Source organism: Lagopus leucura, unplaced genomic scaffold, assembly GCF_019238085.1.
Source record: "Lagopus leucura isolate 7727_CA_CO unplaced genomic scaffold, USGS_WTPT01 Super-Scaffold_100004, whole genome shotgun sequence".
NCBI classification, from domain to species: Eukaryota; Metazoa; Chordata; class Aves; order Galliformes; family Phasianidae; genus Lagopus; species Lagopus leucura.
Window position 1 is genome coordinate 25,471,587 of NW_024962264.1, and position 17,178 is coordinate 25,488,764.

The 17,178-nt window shown below is 43.7% G+C and overlaps 1 protein-coding gene and 1 long non-coding RNA gene across 3 annotated transcripts; one reads left to right on the forward strand and one right to left on the reverse strand.

Moving 5' to 3' along the window:
- Nucleotides 1-632: 632 nt before the first annotated feature.
- Nucleotides 633-17,178, forward strand: KLHL8 (kelch like family member 8). 2 transcript variants are annotated; one of them, XM_042871848.1, is made up of 12 exons: nt 633-669; nt 3,046-3,204; nt 5,645-6,027; nt 7,275-7,591; nt 8,486-9,034; nt 11,648-11,834; nt 12,481-12,624; nt 13,352-13,463; nt 14,931-15,099; nt 15,201-15,360; nt 15,762-15,963; nt 16,372-17,178. In XM_042871848.1, exons 4-12 carry the CDS (start codon nt 7,385-7,387, stop codon nt 16,493-16,495), a joined length of 1,854 nt encoding a protein of 617 aa, XP_042727782.1. In that variant the 5' UTR covers nt 633-669; nt 3,046-3,204; nt 5,645-6,027; nt 7,275-7,384; the 3' UTR covers nt 16,496-17,178. The 2 variants fall into 2 exon arrangements, with proteins under 2 accessions (XP_042727782.1, XP_042727783.1); XM_042871849.1 differs by lacking the exons at nt 633-669; nt 3,046-3,204; nt 5,645-6,027 and having other exon boundaries at nt 7,509-7,591; nt 8,565-9,034.
- LOC122180292 lies at nt 2,091-12,571 on the reverse strand. Its single transcript, XR_006178988.1, has 6 exons — nt 12,408-12,571; nt 9,559-9,674; nt 6,908-9,203; nt 5,141-5,338; nt 2,992-3,302; nt 2,091-2,162 (listed from the first exon to the last, which is right to left on the reverse strand). It is a non-coding gene; the product is annotated as an uncharacterized LOC122180292 (long non-coding RNA).

Sequence of the window (17,178 nt, forward strand, 5' to 3'; positions counted from 1 at the left end):
AGATGTTATTTGCCATACTGATATTGCAGCACTCCATATTTACTCTCATCTGGCTATTTTTGTGCCGTTACTTAGACAACAATGATTTTCTGGGCTTCTTAGGTAAATAAATGATGCTTTGCTTATCATTTGATCCTGTGTTTTGCTTAGCATTAACTAGTTTTGTGAAGGCAAGTATTGTTAAGTATGCTTAACTACCAACCAAGTGGATTTTGCTTAGCATTAGCTAGTTTAGCAGTTTCACCTCCTCACACAGCCATGCCAGGAGCCCCAGTCCCAACAACAAACCCACCGAGACATTGATGAGCTCTTGTGGAGAAGGGCTCTGTGGTGATTTAGCGCACACAGAGCAATACAGGGTGAAGAGATAAAAGGATTCAAAGCACTTATTTCCTCAGAAATACCTTATTTCAGTCACCTAGAGCCACTCACCCCTTTCTGCAAATGTATTAAGCGTAGTCATCCTTTCACTCCCCCATTGCAGCGGGTGCATCACCTCGAGGAGCTATCCCCCGAGGCTCGACACTTGCCAGAAGCAACTCGTACTGAGCCGAATTGCTCCCAGGCCCCACAGCCCCAAACCATCGCCCCGCAGCACTTCTTCCCGCCTCCCCACCGCGCATGCGCGCTGCGCGCCCCCTCCTCCCGGCGGCCCTCGGCGGAGCGCAGGTGAGCGGCGGCGCCGGGCCCTCACTCACCCCTCCTTCCCTCCTCGCCATCACCCCGATTCCTCTCGCCCCTCACTCTGCCCTATGAACAGTTCCTCGGGTGGCTCCAGCAGCCCCAGCCCATTTCGAGGGAGAGGGAGGTAGAGCGCCGAGAGGCCGCGGCCCTCAGCGGGGAGCGCTGCGCGGCTGGGCTGGGCCCGGCCCCGAGCGGGCTTTGCGCCCTGAAGGGAGCCCCGGGCTGCGAGGGGGTGGCGGAGGGTCACAGCAACCACAGCAACTCTGGTGTTTCTTAAACGGTGGAAAAAAATTACCTGTAGTTGTCGGGGGGGGGGGGGGCTCCGGGCGCTTCCTTTCTGCTCGGGCAAAAGGGAAGTGTGCCTTCTGCCCATTATAACCTGCCCTGCCCAGGTGTCTTCTGTGTGCTGATGGGTTCCATCTTGCCAAACCCCCGGGCCGCTTCCTTATTGGTTGCTGGGAAATTGCAATTACAGAAGTCTCGTTAAGGGATGTGCAGGTGGTTCATCTCCTAGTTCCTATGTACCCTTTTCTATAATTCTCCTGTACGATGAGACCATAAAGGTGAAAGAATGCAGAGTTCTGTGTTCAGTGTTCTGTGGCTGTCATAAAGGCTGCTGGAAGCACAAGCAGTGCGTATTTTACACAGAAAAGTACCACAGCAGCTGAAATCCCACACTGAATGCATGCATGCAGGCTTAAATCTTAACAGGTGGGTGTGCTCTGCTTGTTACGGAGGTGAAGCTGTGCAAGGTTCAGTAGTCTTCTAGAGATGAAACATTGGATTAGTGTGAGGTTGTTACTCTGTAATCCATGTTTGAACTCTTATCTATAAATCTGCTGTGCTGAGATTGCACCCGTTGTTTGTGCGCAGGTGCTGAAAGAGTTTACAGCTCAAGTACCACTCCTAGGCTTACAGCTCCAGGATAATAGGCTATTAGGAAACAGCTTCTTGGAAATTGTTTTGCTCACAGTTTAATGCTTCCTAGGAAGGGCTGGAGTAAATGCTGCTGTAGGGACCATCAGACTGCTGTTTTTTAATTGAAATCCTTGGTATGAGTCTGCTTTTTTCTTACAGACATGAAGTACCAGCAACCATTTCTTTCGCTTTTAGTACGTATGTCAACATTTTGCCCTGCTCTTGAGAGCTGCATGGATTTGCAGTGTTTTTTATTTTTTGTTCTACTTTTTGGGCATTCCTAGGGTTACCTTGAATAAACAAAGTGACTCTTAAGTACTATTTTTATCTGTAAAGCAGAGTCCTTCCTCACTATGCTGGGGATCCTGATGAGTTTGGTTCATAGAATCATAAATGCTAGAAAAGTCCTCTAAACATCACTATGTCCAACCCCGAATGCATCCCACCATGCCCACTAACCATGTTTCTCAGTGCCACATCTTCCCTCTTCTTGAACACCTCCAAGGACAGTGACTGCACCTTCTTCCTGGGCAGCCTGTGTCACTGCATCACCGCTCTTTCTGCAGAGTTATTTCCAAAGTAAGATTTTTATCTCTGCTTTGCAAAACATTGTTTCTGTCCTTTTTCTGTCACATTTTTTTCCTAGAAATAGTGGCCTTCATTTGCTGTCAGTGCCTATGGCACTGCTGTGATTTTGGTTATAGAAGCAGCTAAAAGCTTCTTCTTGGTTTTACATTAAGAGAGCTTTTCATCCACCCATTTCAGTTTTCCAAAATACCTGTGTGACAAGTAATGCAAACCAGTTGTTATGCCTGCCAGCTTTTGCTACGGAGAACCTTGGAAACTATTTAAGCACCTAGGAATCCCCCAGTAGTGCTAAGATAACTTTTTTATAGTTTTCTAAACCAGAAAGCCCAGTGGTTTCAAACAAGCTATACCAGTTATGCATGTGGTATCTGAATTTTGTTGTTACTTTAATTTTCAGGTGTACTTAATGAGAATTAAACTAAGCATAGGCTTGCAGTGCAGCATGTAACTTGAACTTTCCCATGTTTTCATGTAACCTTGTGGGAGGCAGCAGCACCATACAATTACCTGCAGAGTCATCAGGCTCCATTTTAACTAATTAGTTCTACACATTTGCATGTGCAAAATGATATATATTTATGTGCACGCATTCCGTTTGTAGTTGTTTTCCAAAACTCCCTGCTCTTAGAGCTACGTATTTTGCCTTTACAGAAGGCAAATCTCTAGTCTGCTGTAATTAACGGGCCCTTTCAGTTCCCTGATTAGATGCCTGTCTGTCCCTGCACAGGTAAAAACATGAATTTTGTCTGCCTTGCATGTGAGTAACCAAAATTACATACGGGAGTGTGGGTAAAGCCTTACCTGTATCTTTAATTCTCCTGGACATTGGGCTGCTTCTTATTTTTCTGACTTCAGTACTGGGACCGATAAACAAGCGCTGGATCTACCTGTGTCACAGAACCCCTCATTTGAGCACTTCCTCACTGCGGTTGTTACAGAGCCCTTTTGTTTCTTGTATCATGGATGCATCTTTCTGCTTGTGGCAGCGGAGGCAGGAGCACAATCCTCTCCCAGGTCAGTGTCACAGGGGAGGATCCTTTCCTTGTTTCCTTCCTTCGTTTCACGAGTGACATTCCTGTCCTGCTTGTGGCTGATGCTCCCATCCCCTTTAGCTGCAAAGTTATTTGAGGCACGTTACTTACACTGAAGGCAACTGCTCTGTTTTATGTTCACTTCAATTTCAGATGATTTGGCCGAAATGACCGAACCTAAAGCAGTTCATTTTGGGATGTTCCTCTTAGCTGAACCAAAGCAGTTCTAATGTAAGGGAGCTCTGAGCTACCATCTCTGCTTGTTTGAATACATGCAGTAGTAAAGAAGGGCTCAGATGGGATCCTTGAATATCAGCTCCGGCCAGCTGCACGCTGCCAACACAGATATGACAAATGTTCTAAATGTTTACAGCTCGAGAAGTAAAATTGCTGAGCTGATGCCAGCAAACAATGGTGAGTTGTAAACAGGGAGTAAGGCCTTTTTGCATCGGTGAGTTTACTCTTCTATGAAAAGTGCAAAGTGGCTGTCTACAGAGTAACAACCGATGATGTTATGAATGAGGCACTTCCTTCACATTCCTTAGAGCCAATCATTTATGCTGTGGAAGTGTGTAGTCAGGCTGTATGCAGGCCAGAGCTCTTCACTGCTGAGATGAAAGGAGGGTTATGACTGGCTGTGACAACACTTCAGAGAAGAAAGCCTCCATTTGGGTGCAGTGTTCAGCCAGTGCTAACCTCACCTCAAGCAGCTGGCTGCAATTATTGCATTCTTGTTTATTTGAGGGACATCTGAATGGCTTTTCTGTGTCAGTCAGTGGATTCTGAGTGCATAATTGAGAGAATGTTGTGCACACAAACCTAAATGCTTATTAAGCCTCCTAGCAAGTGATGCTTAAACTAGTGTACTTCTGCATTGCTCAGGAGTTGAAAAATACCACTTTCTTATGCTATTCCTTTAAGTCCGTGCAATGACAAAATAATTTATCATTCCAGTTCAGACTAGGAGGAAGAGTAGGCTTGGTGTTGAAGTACACTGACCTTCACTAACTTCTGCAAGACCTTCAGATTTCCGTTTACTGTTCTGATTAAAGGACTACTAAAACTCATTTCTGTTCTGTTTAAAGTATAAGGACAGTAGAGGCTGATTGCTGGGTGTTTAAATCAGCTCAGCCTGATTAGTTTCAGCAAATTAAATATCTCTCCTTGTGCCAGGTTCCTGATAGACTGCAAATACATGACCTTAATGTTGTGTATTACATCTCATAGTATTACTTCCGTGCTTAACTCTATAAGTGCACCATTTTTATATGACAGGCTCTTTATGGCATTGGTTGTTGACATACGTTAAATGTCTGGTTGTAAACATTGCTTGATTTCTTTAATAAATGATAGGAACATTGGCAGTGATATTTCTCAAGTCTCATGCAACTTGGTAGCTCTTAATTATCAGCAGGCAGCTGGATATCTACAGAGACCTCCATCTCCTACAAAGGTGCAGCTATCTCATAATCTCAGCTGCTGTTTTCCACAGATGATGATGGTTTGTTTGAAGACTCAAAATGTGAGATACTGTAATTAAGACAAGTCGAGGATTTATGGACAGAGTATCTGAGTGATTTGGGAAGCAAGAAACGTCACAGAAGCAAGATGTTCCTGAATTGATGACGTGGGGGAAGAACAAAACTTTTACCCAGGATATTAATATCTGTCACAGTCTCATCACAATGAAGCCACAGTGTGTGAGACTGATCAGTGTCTGAATTATAAATTCAGGTATTTTAAGCCTGTTAACTTTAGTGCCTTGAAGAAACTTCTTTTTACGTGAGGAGTAACCTACTGTCATGTGGTCTAGTATTAAATGTGGAGGTTGGTGGCCCTGCCTCTGGCAGGGGAGCTGGAGCTTGATGACCCTTGAGGTCCCTTCCAACCCAAGCCATTCTGTGTGCCCGCACACTTACTTGATACTGCCATGATTTATACTGAGAGTTTCCTGGTACGTGTGGTGTCTGTAACTGATTTCCTCTGTGTGAGGGGACCAAGGCCTCCAGTTTCTGCTCCTGCAGAACCAGTACTAAATGTATCAGTCCACATCTGTGCTCTTTTCATCCAGATGATTGCTCAGACCATCTCCAGCAGCTTCATTTTATATGGGCATCCTATAAGGACAAAAACCATGGTTTACAATCAGCAGCCACTTCTACAAAGAGCCACATGCGTGTGGTAAAGCCATATGTGCAATCAGTTAAAACATGCACATAAATTTAGTACATAATACCAACTGAAATAACCGTATGACTTATGAGCTGCAAAGCATTGTTTAGTCATCAGTGGCAGTTCTGTTTGAAAGCAGCACTTCTGCTCGGCTATAAAAGTACCATTGTTTGTCTGAATAACACATGACGTTCTTGAAAACCCTTGTACAGTATTCCAACTTTGGTCTTTTTCTTGGATCTCTTTTACAGGAAGGATGCCTTGTTTACTGCAGCATTAGTAAATATTCTAAGCACGTTTCATCTCACTGTAACCTGCCTGGCTGACTGCAGCCAACAGCACTGTGACTACACAGGATGTGGAGCTGTCAGCAACGCTGAGACTGAGGCCGTACGATCACCTGGAGTCACTTCCTGCTCCTTCTGATGCATGAGGAGTTGTAAATGTATTAAGTGGCACGGATACCTCAAAAATATTCCAGAAGAACAGTAGTTCTGCGCCCACCCACATGACTTACACCTTTATTTTAAAAGCTTTGTTTTGTTTCTTCAGTCAGTCAACTTCCTCCAGTGCCAGAGCCCAGAAGCAGAAATCACTGAATTAGAGCAAGGATCATTTCTTACTAGAATGCACAGTAAGTTAACCAGCAAACACCAAAACAAAAGGTATCCCAATATAATAGAGGAACACACTACTCAATATTCTCTTTGTGTTTGTCTTTTAACCCTTCAAATCTGTTGGTCTCCTTTGCCAGAATATAGCAGAACTCCAGTAGCTTGTAACTTGAATCAATAACTTCATGCTTTCAAGTAGTATTTCATATTTTTTTTGTGGGCTTTACCATCTTCCACAAAGCATGTGGAAGTGGGTGCACAGCCTAAATCTTATTGACTTAATGGGATGCAAATTGTCATGGGTGTTAGACACACAGAGCTGAAACTTCACATGTGTTATCAAGCTGGAAAACTACGTGCTCTTCCCTACTGCTTGAGTTTTATCTACAAATAAAAAGGTGGACTTCAAACTTAGCCAGGCTGAAGGTCACAGTATTAGAACGAGTATTTGTGTGACAGAAGCCAAAGTAAACCTTCTCTCTATTTTCTGTGGTATCCCAGATGTGTCTTTCAATCCTGGGAAAGCTGTGATAGCAGAACAACCACAACTCCTTTGTCAGAACTGCATGAATCTTAAACAGCAAAACGATCTTCAGCTATGATAGGCTGAGCTAAAATAAAAGCTAGCAGTGACAGACTTTTACTGGACGCTCATTTTCATGCTTTAAACATCCATCTCTGGGCTAATATTGAGTAAAATTGAGTAAAATGAAATCATTTTCATTCCAGGATTTTTTCTTAAACATAAATTCCTTTACTCTTTAATTCTTGCTGAAACAATGTTATAGTGGTTTTATTTTTATATACTGCTTACATATGCATAAATACAGATAATACTTTGGGATTGCTCTAGCTGTTGAGATTGAGGAAAACTGAGTAATAAGTTATGTGCAAACATACCTGTTGGGGTCAAATCAGCACTCTGTCTCTGGCAGCCATGATGAGATGAGGAGAGAAGCCCATCTGCCTGTGATCCGTGGGCATTCTGCTCATCTGCCATCCACAGATGTTCGGTGAGGAATGGCAGAAGACACGTCACTGCCTTTCCTCCTTCATATCTTTTTTCAACAACTGTGGGGAGCAAGTTCATAAAGGCTTTTCCCAAAGGTACCTGCATATGATTTGCTGTGGGTCTCTTTTCCCCTCTCCCTCTTCCCGCTCCCCTGAATAAGATCAGAGGTAGTAATTTTAGAATGTAGTCTGATGGTGGATACTGACAGTACTTGATATCTCCTCTGTCTTTTTTTTTGTGTGTGTGTGCTTTTAGATAGGAAGATGAAAAGAACTTAGCTACATTTCAGGACTGACTCCTCATGGGCTGGACTTTGTCTTGGTGGGAATATTTGACAGTTCACGCTGCAAAAGACGAAACAACCAATGGCTTCAGAATCCATGGTCCCAGAGCAGGCAAAACAACATCCAGTGAAGGGAAAAAGGCGACCACAGCAGCAGCAAACTCGATCTTCCAGCGGTGATGGTGAAGATGATATCTTTGTATTCGAAGCAAACGAGGCTTGGAAAGATTTCCACAGCTCTCTTCTTCACTTCTTTGAGGCTGGAGAGCTCTGCGATGTTACACTGAAGGTGACAAAGACCACCCACATTCATTGTGTTTAACAATCTGAAGACTAAGTTATAAATGCGTTGGAGATGGCAGTGAGTTTGTGCAGGGGTATGGAAGCAACAGAATGTTTGAGGCATTTCTACATAAGCTCTTAGATTTCTCGTCATTTACGAAGGTCACAACTAAAATGTAAGCAATTAAGATACTGACAATCCAAGAGAGCAAGTACATGACTCACCTCACCCAGTTTGTCCTGTAAGGAAGTTCTCATGGTTGATTTATTTTCTACTATGTCATTTCTGTGTGCTTCCAGCTCCTTGCAGCCTCTCTGTTCATACACTTTGATCCCAAATTTTGTCCGTAGTTTTGCATTCTGTGTTTCTGTGCTAGATCTTTTGTGGGCAAACAGGATTTCTGTAACAAATCTAACTTTCAGTGTTCTCCTGGGAAATAAAAAAACCCTCAATCACATTGTTCTACAACTGATCAAAGAGGAAACAAAAAGGAGGAAACCAGTTTTGTTATTCTTGCACAGTGTTATTTTAAATGCATTCTTTTCAGCTCAGCTTTTTATTACTTACATCATGATCACAGGAAATTTATAACTAGCATTTGCAGCTGTGGCTGCCAGCACCTACAAACATTAAGTATTTCTTAGTTTCTTAGTACTGCTTCTTTCTGCTACAACCTTGTCCTACTCTGGTGGTCAGGTTACAAGTGAAATCTGCTTGGGATGCCCTGGTCTAACGTCAGCAGTGTGAGGGAGACAGAGTTCATTTGTTTCAGCAAAATACAGAAGCTCAATGTATATTGGGCCCAGAAGTCTACCTTTCCAGCTTAGCTGTCTCTTATAGCTGGAAGAAAATTACTGAAACTAATGTTTCAGTTAAACAGTTTTGTTCTCTTTTTCTCAGGTTGGTACAAAGCTCATCTCCTGCCACAAACTGGTGCTGGCATGTGTTATACCTTACTTCAGAGCCATGTTTCTTTCAGAAATGGCTGAAGCCAAGCAGACGTTGATTGAGATCAGGGACTTTGATGGCGATGCGATAGAAGACCTCGTGAAGTTTGTCTACTCCTCCCGGCTGACGCTGACAGTGGATAATGTCCAGCCACTCCTGTATGCTGCTTGCATTCTTCAGGTGGAACTGGTAGCAAAGGCGTGCTGCGAATACATGAAGCTGCACTTCCATCCCTCCAACTGCCTGGCAGTCAGGTCATTTGCAGAGAGCCACAACCGCATTGACCTGATGGACATGGCCGACCAGTACGCTTGTGAACATTTCACAGAGGTGGTGGAATGTGAAGACTTTGTGAGTGTCTCACCTCAGCACCTCCATAAACTGTTGTCCTCCAGCGACCTGAACATTGAAAACGAAAAGCAGGTTTACAGTGCTGCTATCAAGTGGCTGCTAGCCAATCCGCAGCATCATGCCACGTGGCTGGATGAAATTCTCGCACAGGTAGGGCGGGCATCACTGATTTGCTTCTGTGTAAGCTGCTTTTACTGAGGAGGATTTTAAGAAGAAAAATGTTTATAGCAGTTGGTGCTTCGTCTTGTATTCACGGTTATTGACAGTGCAAGCAGGTTGGGCCTTGGGAATATCAGCATCGAGTTATGTTACTCGGTTTCTGTCAAGAAAAAGATTACTTGCTGTAAGGTCATCAGCAGAGGGAGGAAGGGGAAATCAACAAAAAGCCACATCTGTGCCACAGCACAATATCCTTAGTTTTACATGCGGGGAGGTAGAGAACACAGAGCCGTCGCTGCATGTGGCTCAGTGTTACTACAGCCCATATGTAATTTCCCTTGCTGGTAAGCGTTTGTACTTAGAAAGGAGAGCAAAGCCATTGAAGGGGTATTGAAGGGTTAGGTGGCTAGGGATAAGTCATCAAGTGATGCTACTTCAAGAATGTTTGTATACATAAATAACAAAAGGCCAAGATTTTGCAGACCCTTTAAAGCTAGGGAAGTACTGCTGATTACCTGTAGGCTCCGAAAGGAGTGTGCAGTTTAATCCCCTAGGTTTCTTAAGTGTTCATTGCTGAGAGAAACCTGTAATGGCATCACAGGGTCACTTGGATGAACACCCAGAGTCCTTCCTGTGAAAACGTGGACTGTTACAATTAAGCTCTGCACGTGCTGATTATGGAAGCTTAAAATCAAGCATTTGAGATAGGAACCTGCCCTGAGGAGGAAGAGGAACACGTTGTATGCTGCAGAGTGCCACATGCATCATAGTAAATGGGAGCAGCTGGGGGTCTCACAGCTGTCCCTGAACTCCACTGGGAACATGCTGCATTCATTGTATTTGCATCGTGGGAGTAACAGGAGGTCTGCTAACATGGTGCTGTTCTTGTCTTGACACAGCATTTTTAATTTTTCCTGTAAAAGACCACAACTGTTTAAACAGTGTCAGTTTAAACAGTTCAGTTTTTGGTGCAAAAAATCTCCTTTCAATATACAGGCCATGTAATTGGAGATTTTTAAAAGGATGCAGTTGATTTTTATAATACAGTTATGTTAGCAGATTGATTAATAACTTTGTCCAGAGTCTGGAGCAAAGCACTGAAAAAGTAAAACCCTTACTGTAAATAAGGGCTGTTTAGTAAGATATGTAGAGCCTAGAGTTGAATACAATGTTATTCCTAGCAGAAAGCAGGACTAGGCTTCCTAACAGTGGATGTCACTCTTAGGGGCTTTCCTATTATCATAAGGTTCTGAATTTTCATCAGCCTGGAGTTCTTCATGCATCGTTAACCTCCCGAGTCTATTAGCAGGGCAGTGGCAGTGCTTTGAGTCAGCCTCAAATAAACCAGTGCCAAACAAAATGAAGAAACGGGGTTGAACCCAAGTGATTTAGGAAGAATTGCAAGGGAGAGGCAAGGACACTTGTGTAACAGCACTGTTCTGCTTCTCTGAGAAGCTCCTGAGATGCTGGGTTTGTCCTTCACCTTGCTGAGTTATCTGGGAGCTCATTGAAAGCAAGACACTGCTTTACTTCAGTTTGCCACCTTCCAGACCTGTCCCACTTGCTGGCCTTCCTTTTGACACCCCACTTCAATTGTCCTTTATATTCCTCATTGCTTCTCCCAGAAGGACAAACGAAAGGTTTGCAGAAATAAATTCCTATGGGAGGGATGTTTTAAAGTTTTTTTGAGGCTGATCTCACTTCAGATCTGCTCTGTCCTTGGGATTGCTCCAGGCAGTGGCTGCTGGTAGTGGTCTCACCCAGGCAGCCTTGCCATCGTGCCTGACCACCATCTCTTCTAAGGAAGGATAGAAGAATTTGAGGAAAGAAACACCTTGGTAATAATGGCCGTTAGGAAAACTGAAGTCTGTCTATGCAGTAACAACCTCGCTGTATCGACATCTGCCAATACAGTTACATCCTTACAGTTCTCTCTCCTTTATGTCCTGTGTCTTCCCACTATTTTCACATTAATCTTTTCAACAGACTTGAACCTTCTCCTGCTATTATATTCCAGTGTGACCCCGATGCCAAGATTTTATAGTCTTGTTTGAAAAGACTGTACTTCCTGCCTTGTAGTCCTCTCTGCCACCCAGTCTGTCCTCTGCTCCCTCCAGACTTCGGCAATTAGCTGTAGCTGGTTGTTTCATTTTATCGCGAGGTCTGGCAAGCCCTCCTTAGAGAATGGTGTTCCTGCACCAGAAATACCTCCTTAACAGACACTTAGTTCACCTTACAGGGTTTCCATTCTGGCTTGCCATTACCACACTAATCTGCAGTGTGCTATCCCAGTAGAACTGCAGACTGGACTGTTTCTGGCTCAGGAAGGAAGTGCTCATGCCCCCCTGGTATGGGCAGCTGCCCTTCTCCTTCCTCCACTGCAAAGGCACTTGCCTACAATCACAAATGGTTGCAGCAAACAATTGTCACCAAAAATAACCCTTTGTATTAGGGTTAGTCTGGAAAAGAAAACAAAAGCTGCTCTTCTTCCTGAAGAGTGTGGGGCTGACAGTTGGCTTGCAAGTTGCAGTCCGTTATGTGTACGTCACTGTAAATGGCCAGTTCAGTTTAGCCAGTTACTCCAACTGTGTTCATTTCTGTCAGGTACGACTGCCTCTCTTGCCCATTTGTTTCCTTATGGGTGTTGTGGCAAAGGAAGAGATTGTCAAGCAGAATCTAAAATGTAGGGATTTGCTGGATGAAGCAAGAAACTACCACCTTCACCTGAGCAGCAGGGCAGTGCCAGACTTTGAATACTCCATTCGCACAACACCAAGGAAGCAGACTGCTGGTAATTAAATGTGTGTCTGATTATCCAGTATGGAGTGGTGTGGAGAAAAGGCAGCGCATCTGCATAGGACTAGACAGCTTGGTGGAAGTTAATGCGTAACTGGGAAAGCCATTATGTCCCTCTGGTGATTAGGTTATGAGCTGCACTTTCTGTACAGAATTTTGGCAGTTTCTTTGTTTAGAGCAGCATTTAATCTGATTGGCTAGAGCTGTTAAAAGCATTATGTGCAGGCAGTAAGCAGAAAGCTGTACAGAAACCAGTGGACATACACCTTTTGGTGCCAGAAGGTTGAGCTAGCTGTTAAATTCTGCTTAGCCAACACCAAAAGCAAGTGATGCATGTTAGAATGCAAATTCTGATTTTTATGCTCACTTAAGATGTAGCAGTCAGTTTCTCTCCCTAAGCAAATCATAAAAAAGCCTGTTTAAAATACACTTTGCTTTTACAAGAGAGTAGACAGTTAATTGCCCTAAAAGCATGCCAAACAAATGCCAAAGTCCATCATCCCATATACAGGGCAATTACTGCACCCCTTGAAGTGAAATATGGCTTCTCCTGAAGTATGTAGTTTACCGTCTATTCTGCTGTAGAATTTTATCTCTATTTTCTCTGCCAGCTCTCTGGAAACCTCCTTTGTCTCCTTCAGGTGTGCTGTTCTGTGTCGGTGGCAGAGGAGGATCAGGCGACCCATTTCGCAGCATTGAGTGTTACTCTATAAATAAGAACAGCTGGTTCTTCGGCCCTGAAATGAACAGCAGGAGAAGACACGTGGGTGTAATCTCTGTGGGAGGTCAGTAACCCTACTTGGGCAGCCTTGTTCAAAAGAGTTGCTTGGCTTATCAGTTGAATATTCTTCATCGTCATAAAGCTTATTCCCCATGAAGAGGAAACAATTCTAAAACAATATGTGAGAGCATGCTTACTGGAAACCCATTACTGCCAACTGCACACAGCCTGATACCTTAAGTGATGTAACCTTTTTCAGAACATTCATAAAGAAATGGAGATGCACAGCAGGGTAGCCCAGAACTTGCTAGTACTCATATGAGCTTCCTTCATATTTAAATCCATACAGACCAGTCAGTAAGACTGCGAGGACAGACCACCCTTTATTTTTGGGTCCACAACTTCTGCCAGGCCATGGCAGCTTAGTATCCATGATGCAACTCCCCTCTGTCCACGGTAGCCCCTGTGTTGCTGCAGAAGAGTGGAAATCTTTCCCTATAAAATTGTGGAGGGACTGAGGTAAACATCTGAAATTGACCTGGCCTGCACTACTTGAGTTATGGGAAGATTCTCCGTTTGCATATCTCAAGATTTGTGTAAAATCTGTGATAAAACAGATCTCTGATTGCTTAGAGCGTATAAAAGTACAAAGTCCTTCCTTAATAAAATCCTGGTACTGAAAACCTTTAAAAACATGACCCCTGCATTTGGGCTTGTTGCCCCACACATTAAATGAAAACTGAAATGTTACCAAGCAACCTCCGTATCCAAATATGCGTATGCCCTTTCAGGTAGAGTTTATGCAGTGGGTGGACATGATGGAAATGAACATTTAGGAAGCATGGAAGTGTTTGATCCTCTCACAAACAAATGGATGATTAAAGCATCAATGAACACAAAGAGGTATGTGTGTCATGATCCAGCATGGTACAAAGTTTAAGTCCTACTCCGTGATACATCATTCTTGCTACTGCTGAAAACCTGTTTGTTCTGCCTTTATACAAGTTTCCAGACTTTGCTATTTTTAGGATTTTTTTTCTATGTTGTGACTTAAATACTATGCTTATCTTCTGCAGAGCAAACAAAAATCTGCGTCATACGCTTGCATATATCACATATTTGTGATGATTCTATGATTTGCACAAACACAAAGTTGTGTGTAATATACTAAGTATTTCAGTGCAGAACTACACAATCCCCCTCTCGAGGGAGAAGCCCTGGCTGCTAACGTGGGTTATGCTTTTTTGCTTTCTAATGCCACTCTCAGCCATTTTTGGGGGTTTTTTGTTGGATGGCTGGCTTCAGAAATGAAGAGAAGCTTTTCCATTGCAACTGTGCTTACATTCTGATAACAGATAAAGATTCAGAAACTGGTTAAGTGGTTTTGTGGTATTTTATCTCTTTTAAACAATGATAGTTCCACCAGCATGTATGTAGTAAAATGCTTCACAGCCAGGGAATGTCTTCCTTCTGGCAAGGTTCAGTTGTGGATTTCTATGACATTTCTTACTCGGGAAGCTGGGCAGAGCCTTGCCCACACCCTGCTTCTCCAGCAAAAGGAGGTGGTCCCAGAACACCTTCTGGAGAGAAAACTGCACGTTACCTTACACTCTGTGCAGTAACACGAGGATTTTCTCAATAATTTCTCTGATGAGAATACATTTCATTTCACTGTACTGACTGCACTTTGAGTACGGATAGATCTCACAAAAAAATCTCCACTTATTTCAATGTACACTTAATAAAAATCAGAATTCAGTGATCTAGTTCAAGCACAGGTTTGTCTTTTGGAGCGTATTTATCACCCCTGGAAAATTAATTCCCAAGCCATAGGAGCAGCTATACCAACAAAGCTAAAACCAGCAGATACATCAAATAAGATCAGAGATGGAAGATTCAGTACCAAGGAATAGCAATCCAATAACTGAGAAAACCTCAAATATCCAAATGCTTGAAAAGAAGGCTTGGACCTTTGCTGACATGCAGTTAAAACAATATTTTCCATGCCCTCCTGCTGTTTTTTTCCTCCTTTCTTTTTCAAACCAGAGCTTCTCTTTTTGCAGTCTAAAAATATTCTAGCTGCAGTAGTGCTGTTTGTGGATGACCAGGGCATACAGCTGAAACTGAGGTGAAGGTAAAACACTAATGGGATGCTGTGAACACTAGAAAGACTTTTTGGACAATGATGCAACACTGCCATGGGTGTGCAGAGGGTCGGTCACACTTATGGATCAGTGTTACAAACCCATTACTTCATTACTTTTTTCCCATTACTTTGAAAGTCTTACCGGTTAATTAACGTTGCACCTGATGTCTTTCCCATCCCCTTTAAGGATATGCACTGAGGCATTGATTCTGTGGTTCTCTTAGGAGAGGAATCGCTCTTGCTTCCCTCGGGGGCCCCATTTACGCAATAGGAGGTCTGGATGACAACACGTGCTTCAGTGATGTGGAAAGATACGACGTCGAGTCCGATCGGTGGAGTGCGATAGCCCCCATGAACACGCCCCGGGGGGGAGTTGGCTCCGTAGCCCTCATGGTGAGTTTGTTTCCTCTCAGGTCAGGGCCAGGATCCAGGGCTGCTTTTCAAATATTATGTAAGTTTTCTAAACAAACTTTCCTCCTATGCAACTTTTTCAGAACCACGTCTACGCTGTGGGTGGCAACGATGGCATAGCGTCTCTTTCCAGCGTGGAGAAATACGATCCCCATTTGGACAAGTGGATGGAAGTGAAAGAGATGGGCCAGCGAAGAGCCGGCAACGGCGTCAGTGAGCTCCATGGCTGCCTGTATGTTGTTGGTGAGTAGGCCAGCGCCCTGTGTTGGACAGAGCTGTCCTGTATGATGTGCTCCTGTGCAGGAAAAGAAAGCACAATGAGGACATGCTTGAACGCAAGAGTGGTAGCCAGGAAATAAGAAGTTTAGCTTGCGCACACCAATGGGAACACGTTACTGAAGTCATTCAAGGATTTGTTTCCTGCTTTGGTTTTCAGCAGTGGCTTGTTTTGAAAGTACTGCAAGAGAGCATGTCGACAGTGGAGAGAGCTGTTGGATTAATTTTCAGGTGGCTTTCAGATTTGGTTAAAAACGTAGACCCAGGGTACTAAGCCACTGCATGCTAAGAAAAGCCCTGTAATGCACATCTGGGATATCACCACCACTGGGAGTGGCCAGATAGCAGTATATGGTGACTCTTTGCAGGTGGCTTTGATGACAACTCTCCACTGAGCTCCGTGGAACGCTTTGACCCACGCAGTGACAAATGGGAGTACGTCGCAGAGCTCACAACCCCAAGGGGGGGAGTTGGCATCGCAACACTGATGGGCAGAATTTTTGCAGTTGGAGGTCACAACGGCAACGCATATCTGAATACTGTGGAAGCATTTGATCCCATAGTTAACAGGTAATTCTCATCTTTATTTGGCCTAAAAAAGCAATCATATCTGCCTGTATGGAATTCAGCATAACAGAAGCAGTGTACAGTAACTGAGTAATACTCACATAAGGGATGTGGGAGTGCTGCTCATGTCACTAGGTTCTTCTTGAAATAATTAAGCACATCCTCCTCCCTCTTCCTCCTCCCAGCCGTCCCTCATCCTGTTATCTTTATTCAGTGAGAATCTGTGTTCCTGTGGAGGTTCCAATCTGATTTTCTACTAACCTTAGTGGAGAAGTAATGAGAATAAATGAACAAAGTATATTTTTATACACTTAATAGCTAGGTTCTATAATAGAATTTCAGAAATAAATACTTTAGCTTGCTCTTAAAGGACACAAACTTACTTGTCTTCTCCTTTGCACTGTTCTCCAGGTGGGAACTCGTTGGCTCTGTGTCGCACTGCAGAGCTGGGGCAGGCGTTGCTGTGTGCGCCTGCCTCAGCAGCCAGATCCGTGATGTGGGCCAAGGATCCAGCAATGTAGTTGACTGCATGTGAACTCAGCTGCCTCCTTCAAATTCCGTGGGAACAATCATACAGAAGCACTAAAGAGCTTTTAAATATGGTGGTTTGTGTGGTAGGTTAAGAAACACAGTATGGTTTCCTTGTGAAAATGTTACCTTCTGTGACTTTTAAGCTTTTGGTGGCTTTCTGACAATAGCAGTATAGAAGAATCTGTGAAAATGTGGTACAGTGGTGTGACTTACAGGAGGTTTTACTTACCTGCTGAGAGCTGTAATTAAAGAGCCATTTTGCAGGGACTCAATGAACTGCAAACCAGGCGTGGACAGGTGAGGAGTGAGCAGTGGGCAGCATCACTGAGCCTCACCTGACAGCCCTGCTGTGTGTTTCCTGAAGGACTGGAGTGCCATTTATTAACATAACTAACTTATTATCAGGAATGCAATCTTAAAACATTTCCTAATCATAAAAGAGCTTTGAAACAGAGCTTTTCAGGTTCTCCCTGGGCTAACTGGATACAGATGTGAACTGCCCACCTGCTGTGGGACTGCTGGCTGTGGAGGAGATGGCAGCACTCAACCTGGACCTGCCTCTCGAGTGCTCCCTCAGCCCCACGCACTTGTTAGAAAGCTGAAAAGACTCTCAAAGCCTGAGCATAGTGACTGGAATACTGACATTCTTTTATCCTTAATAAAATCTGTAGTAATGACTCTCTAAAA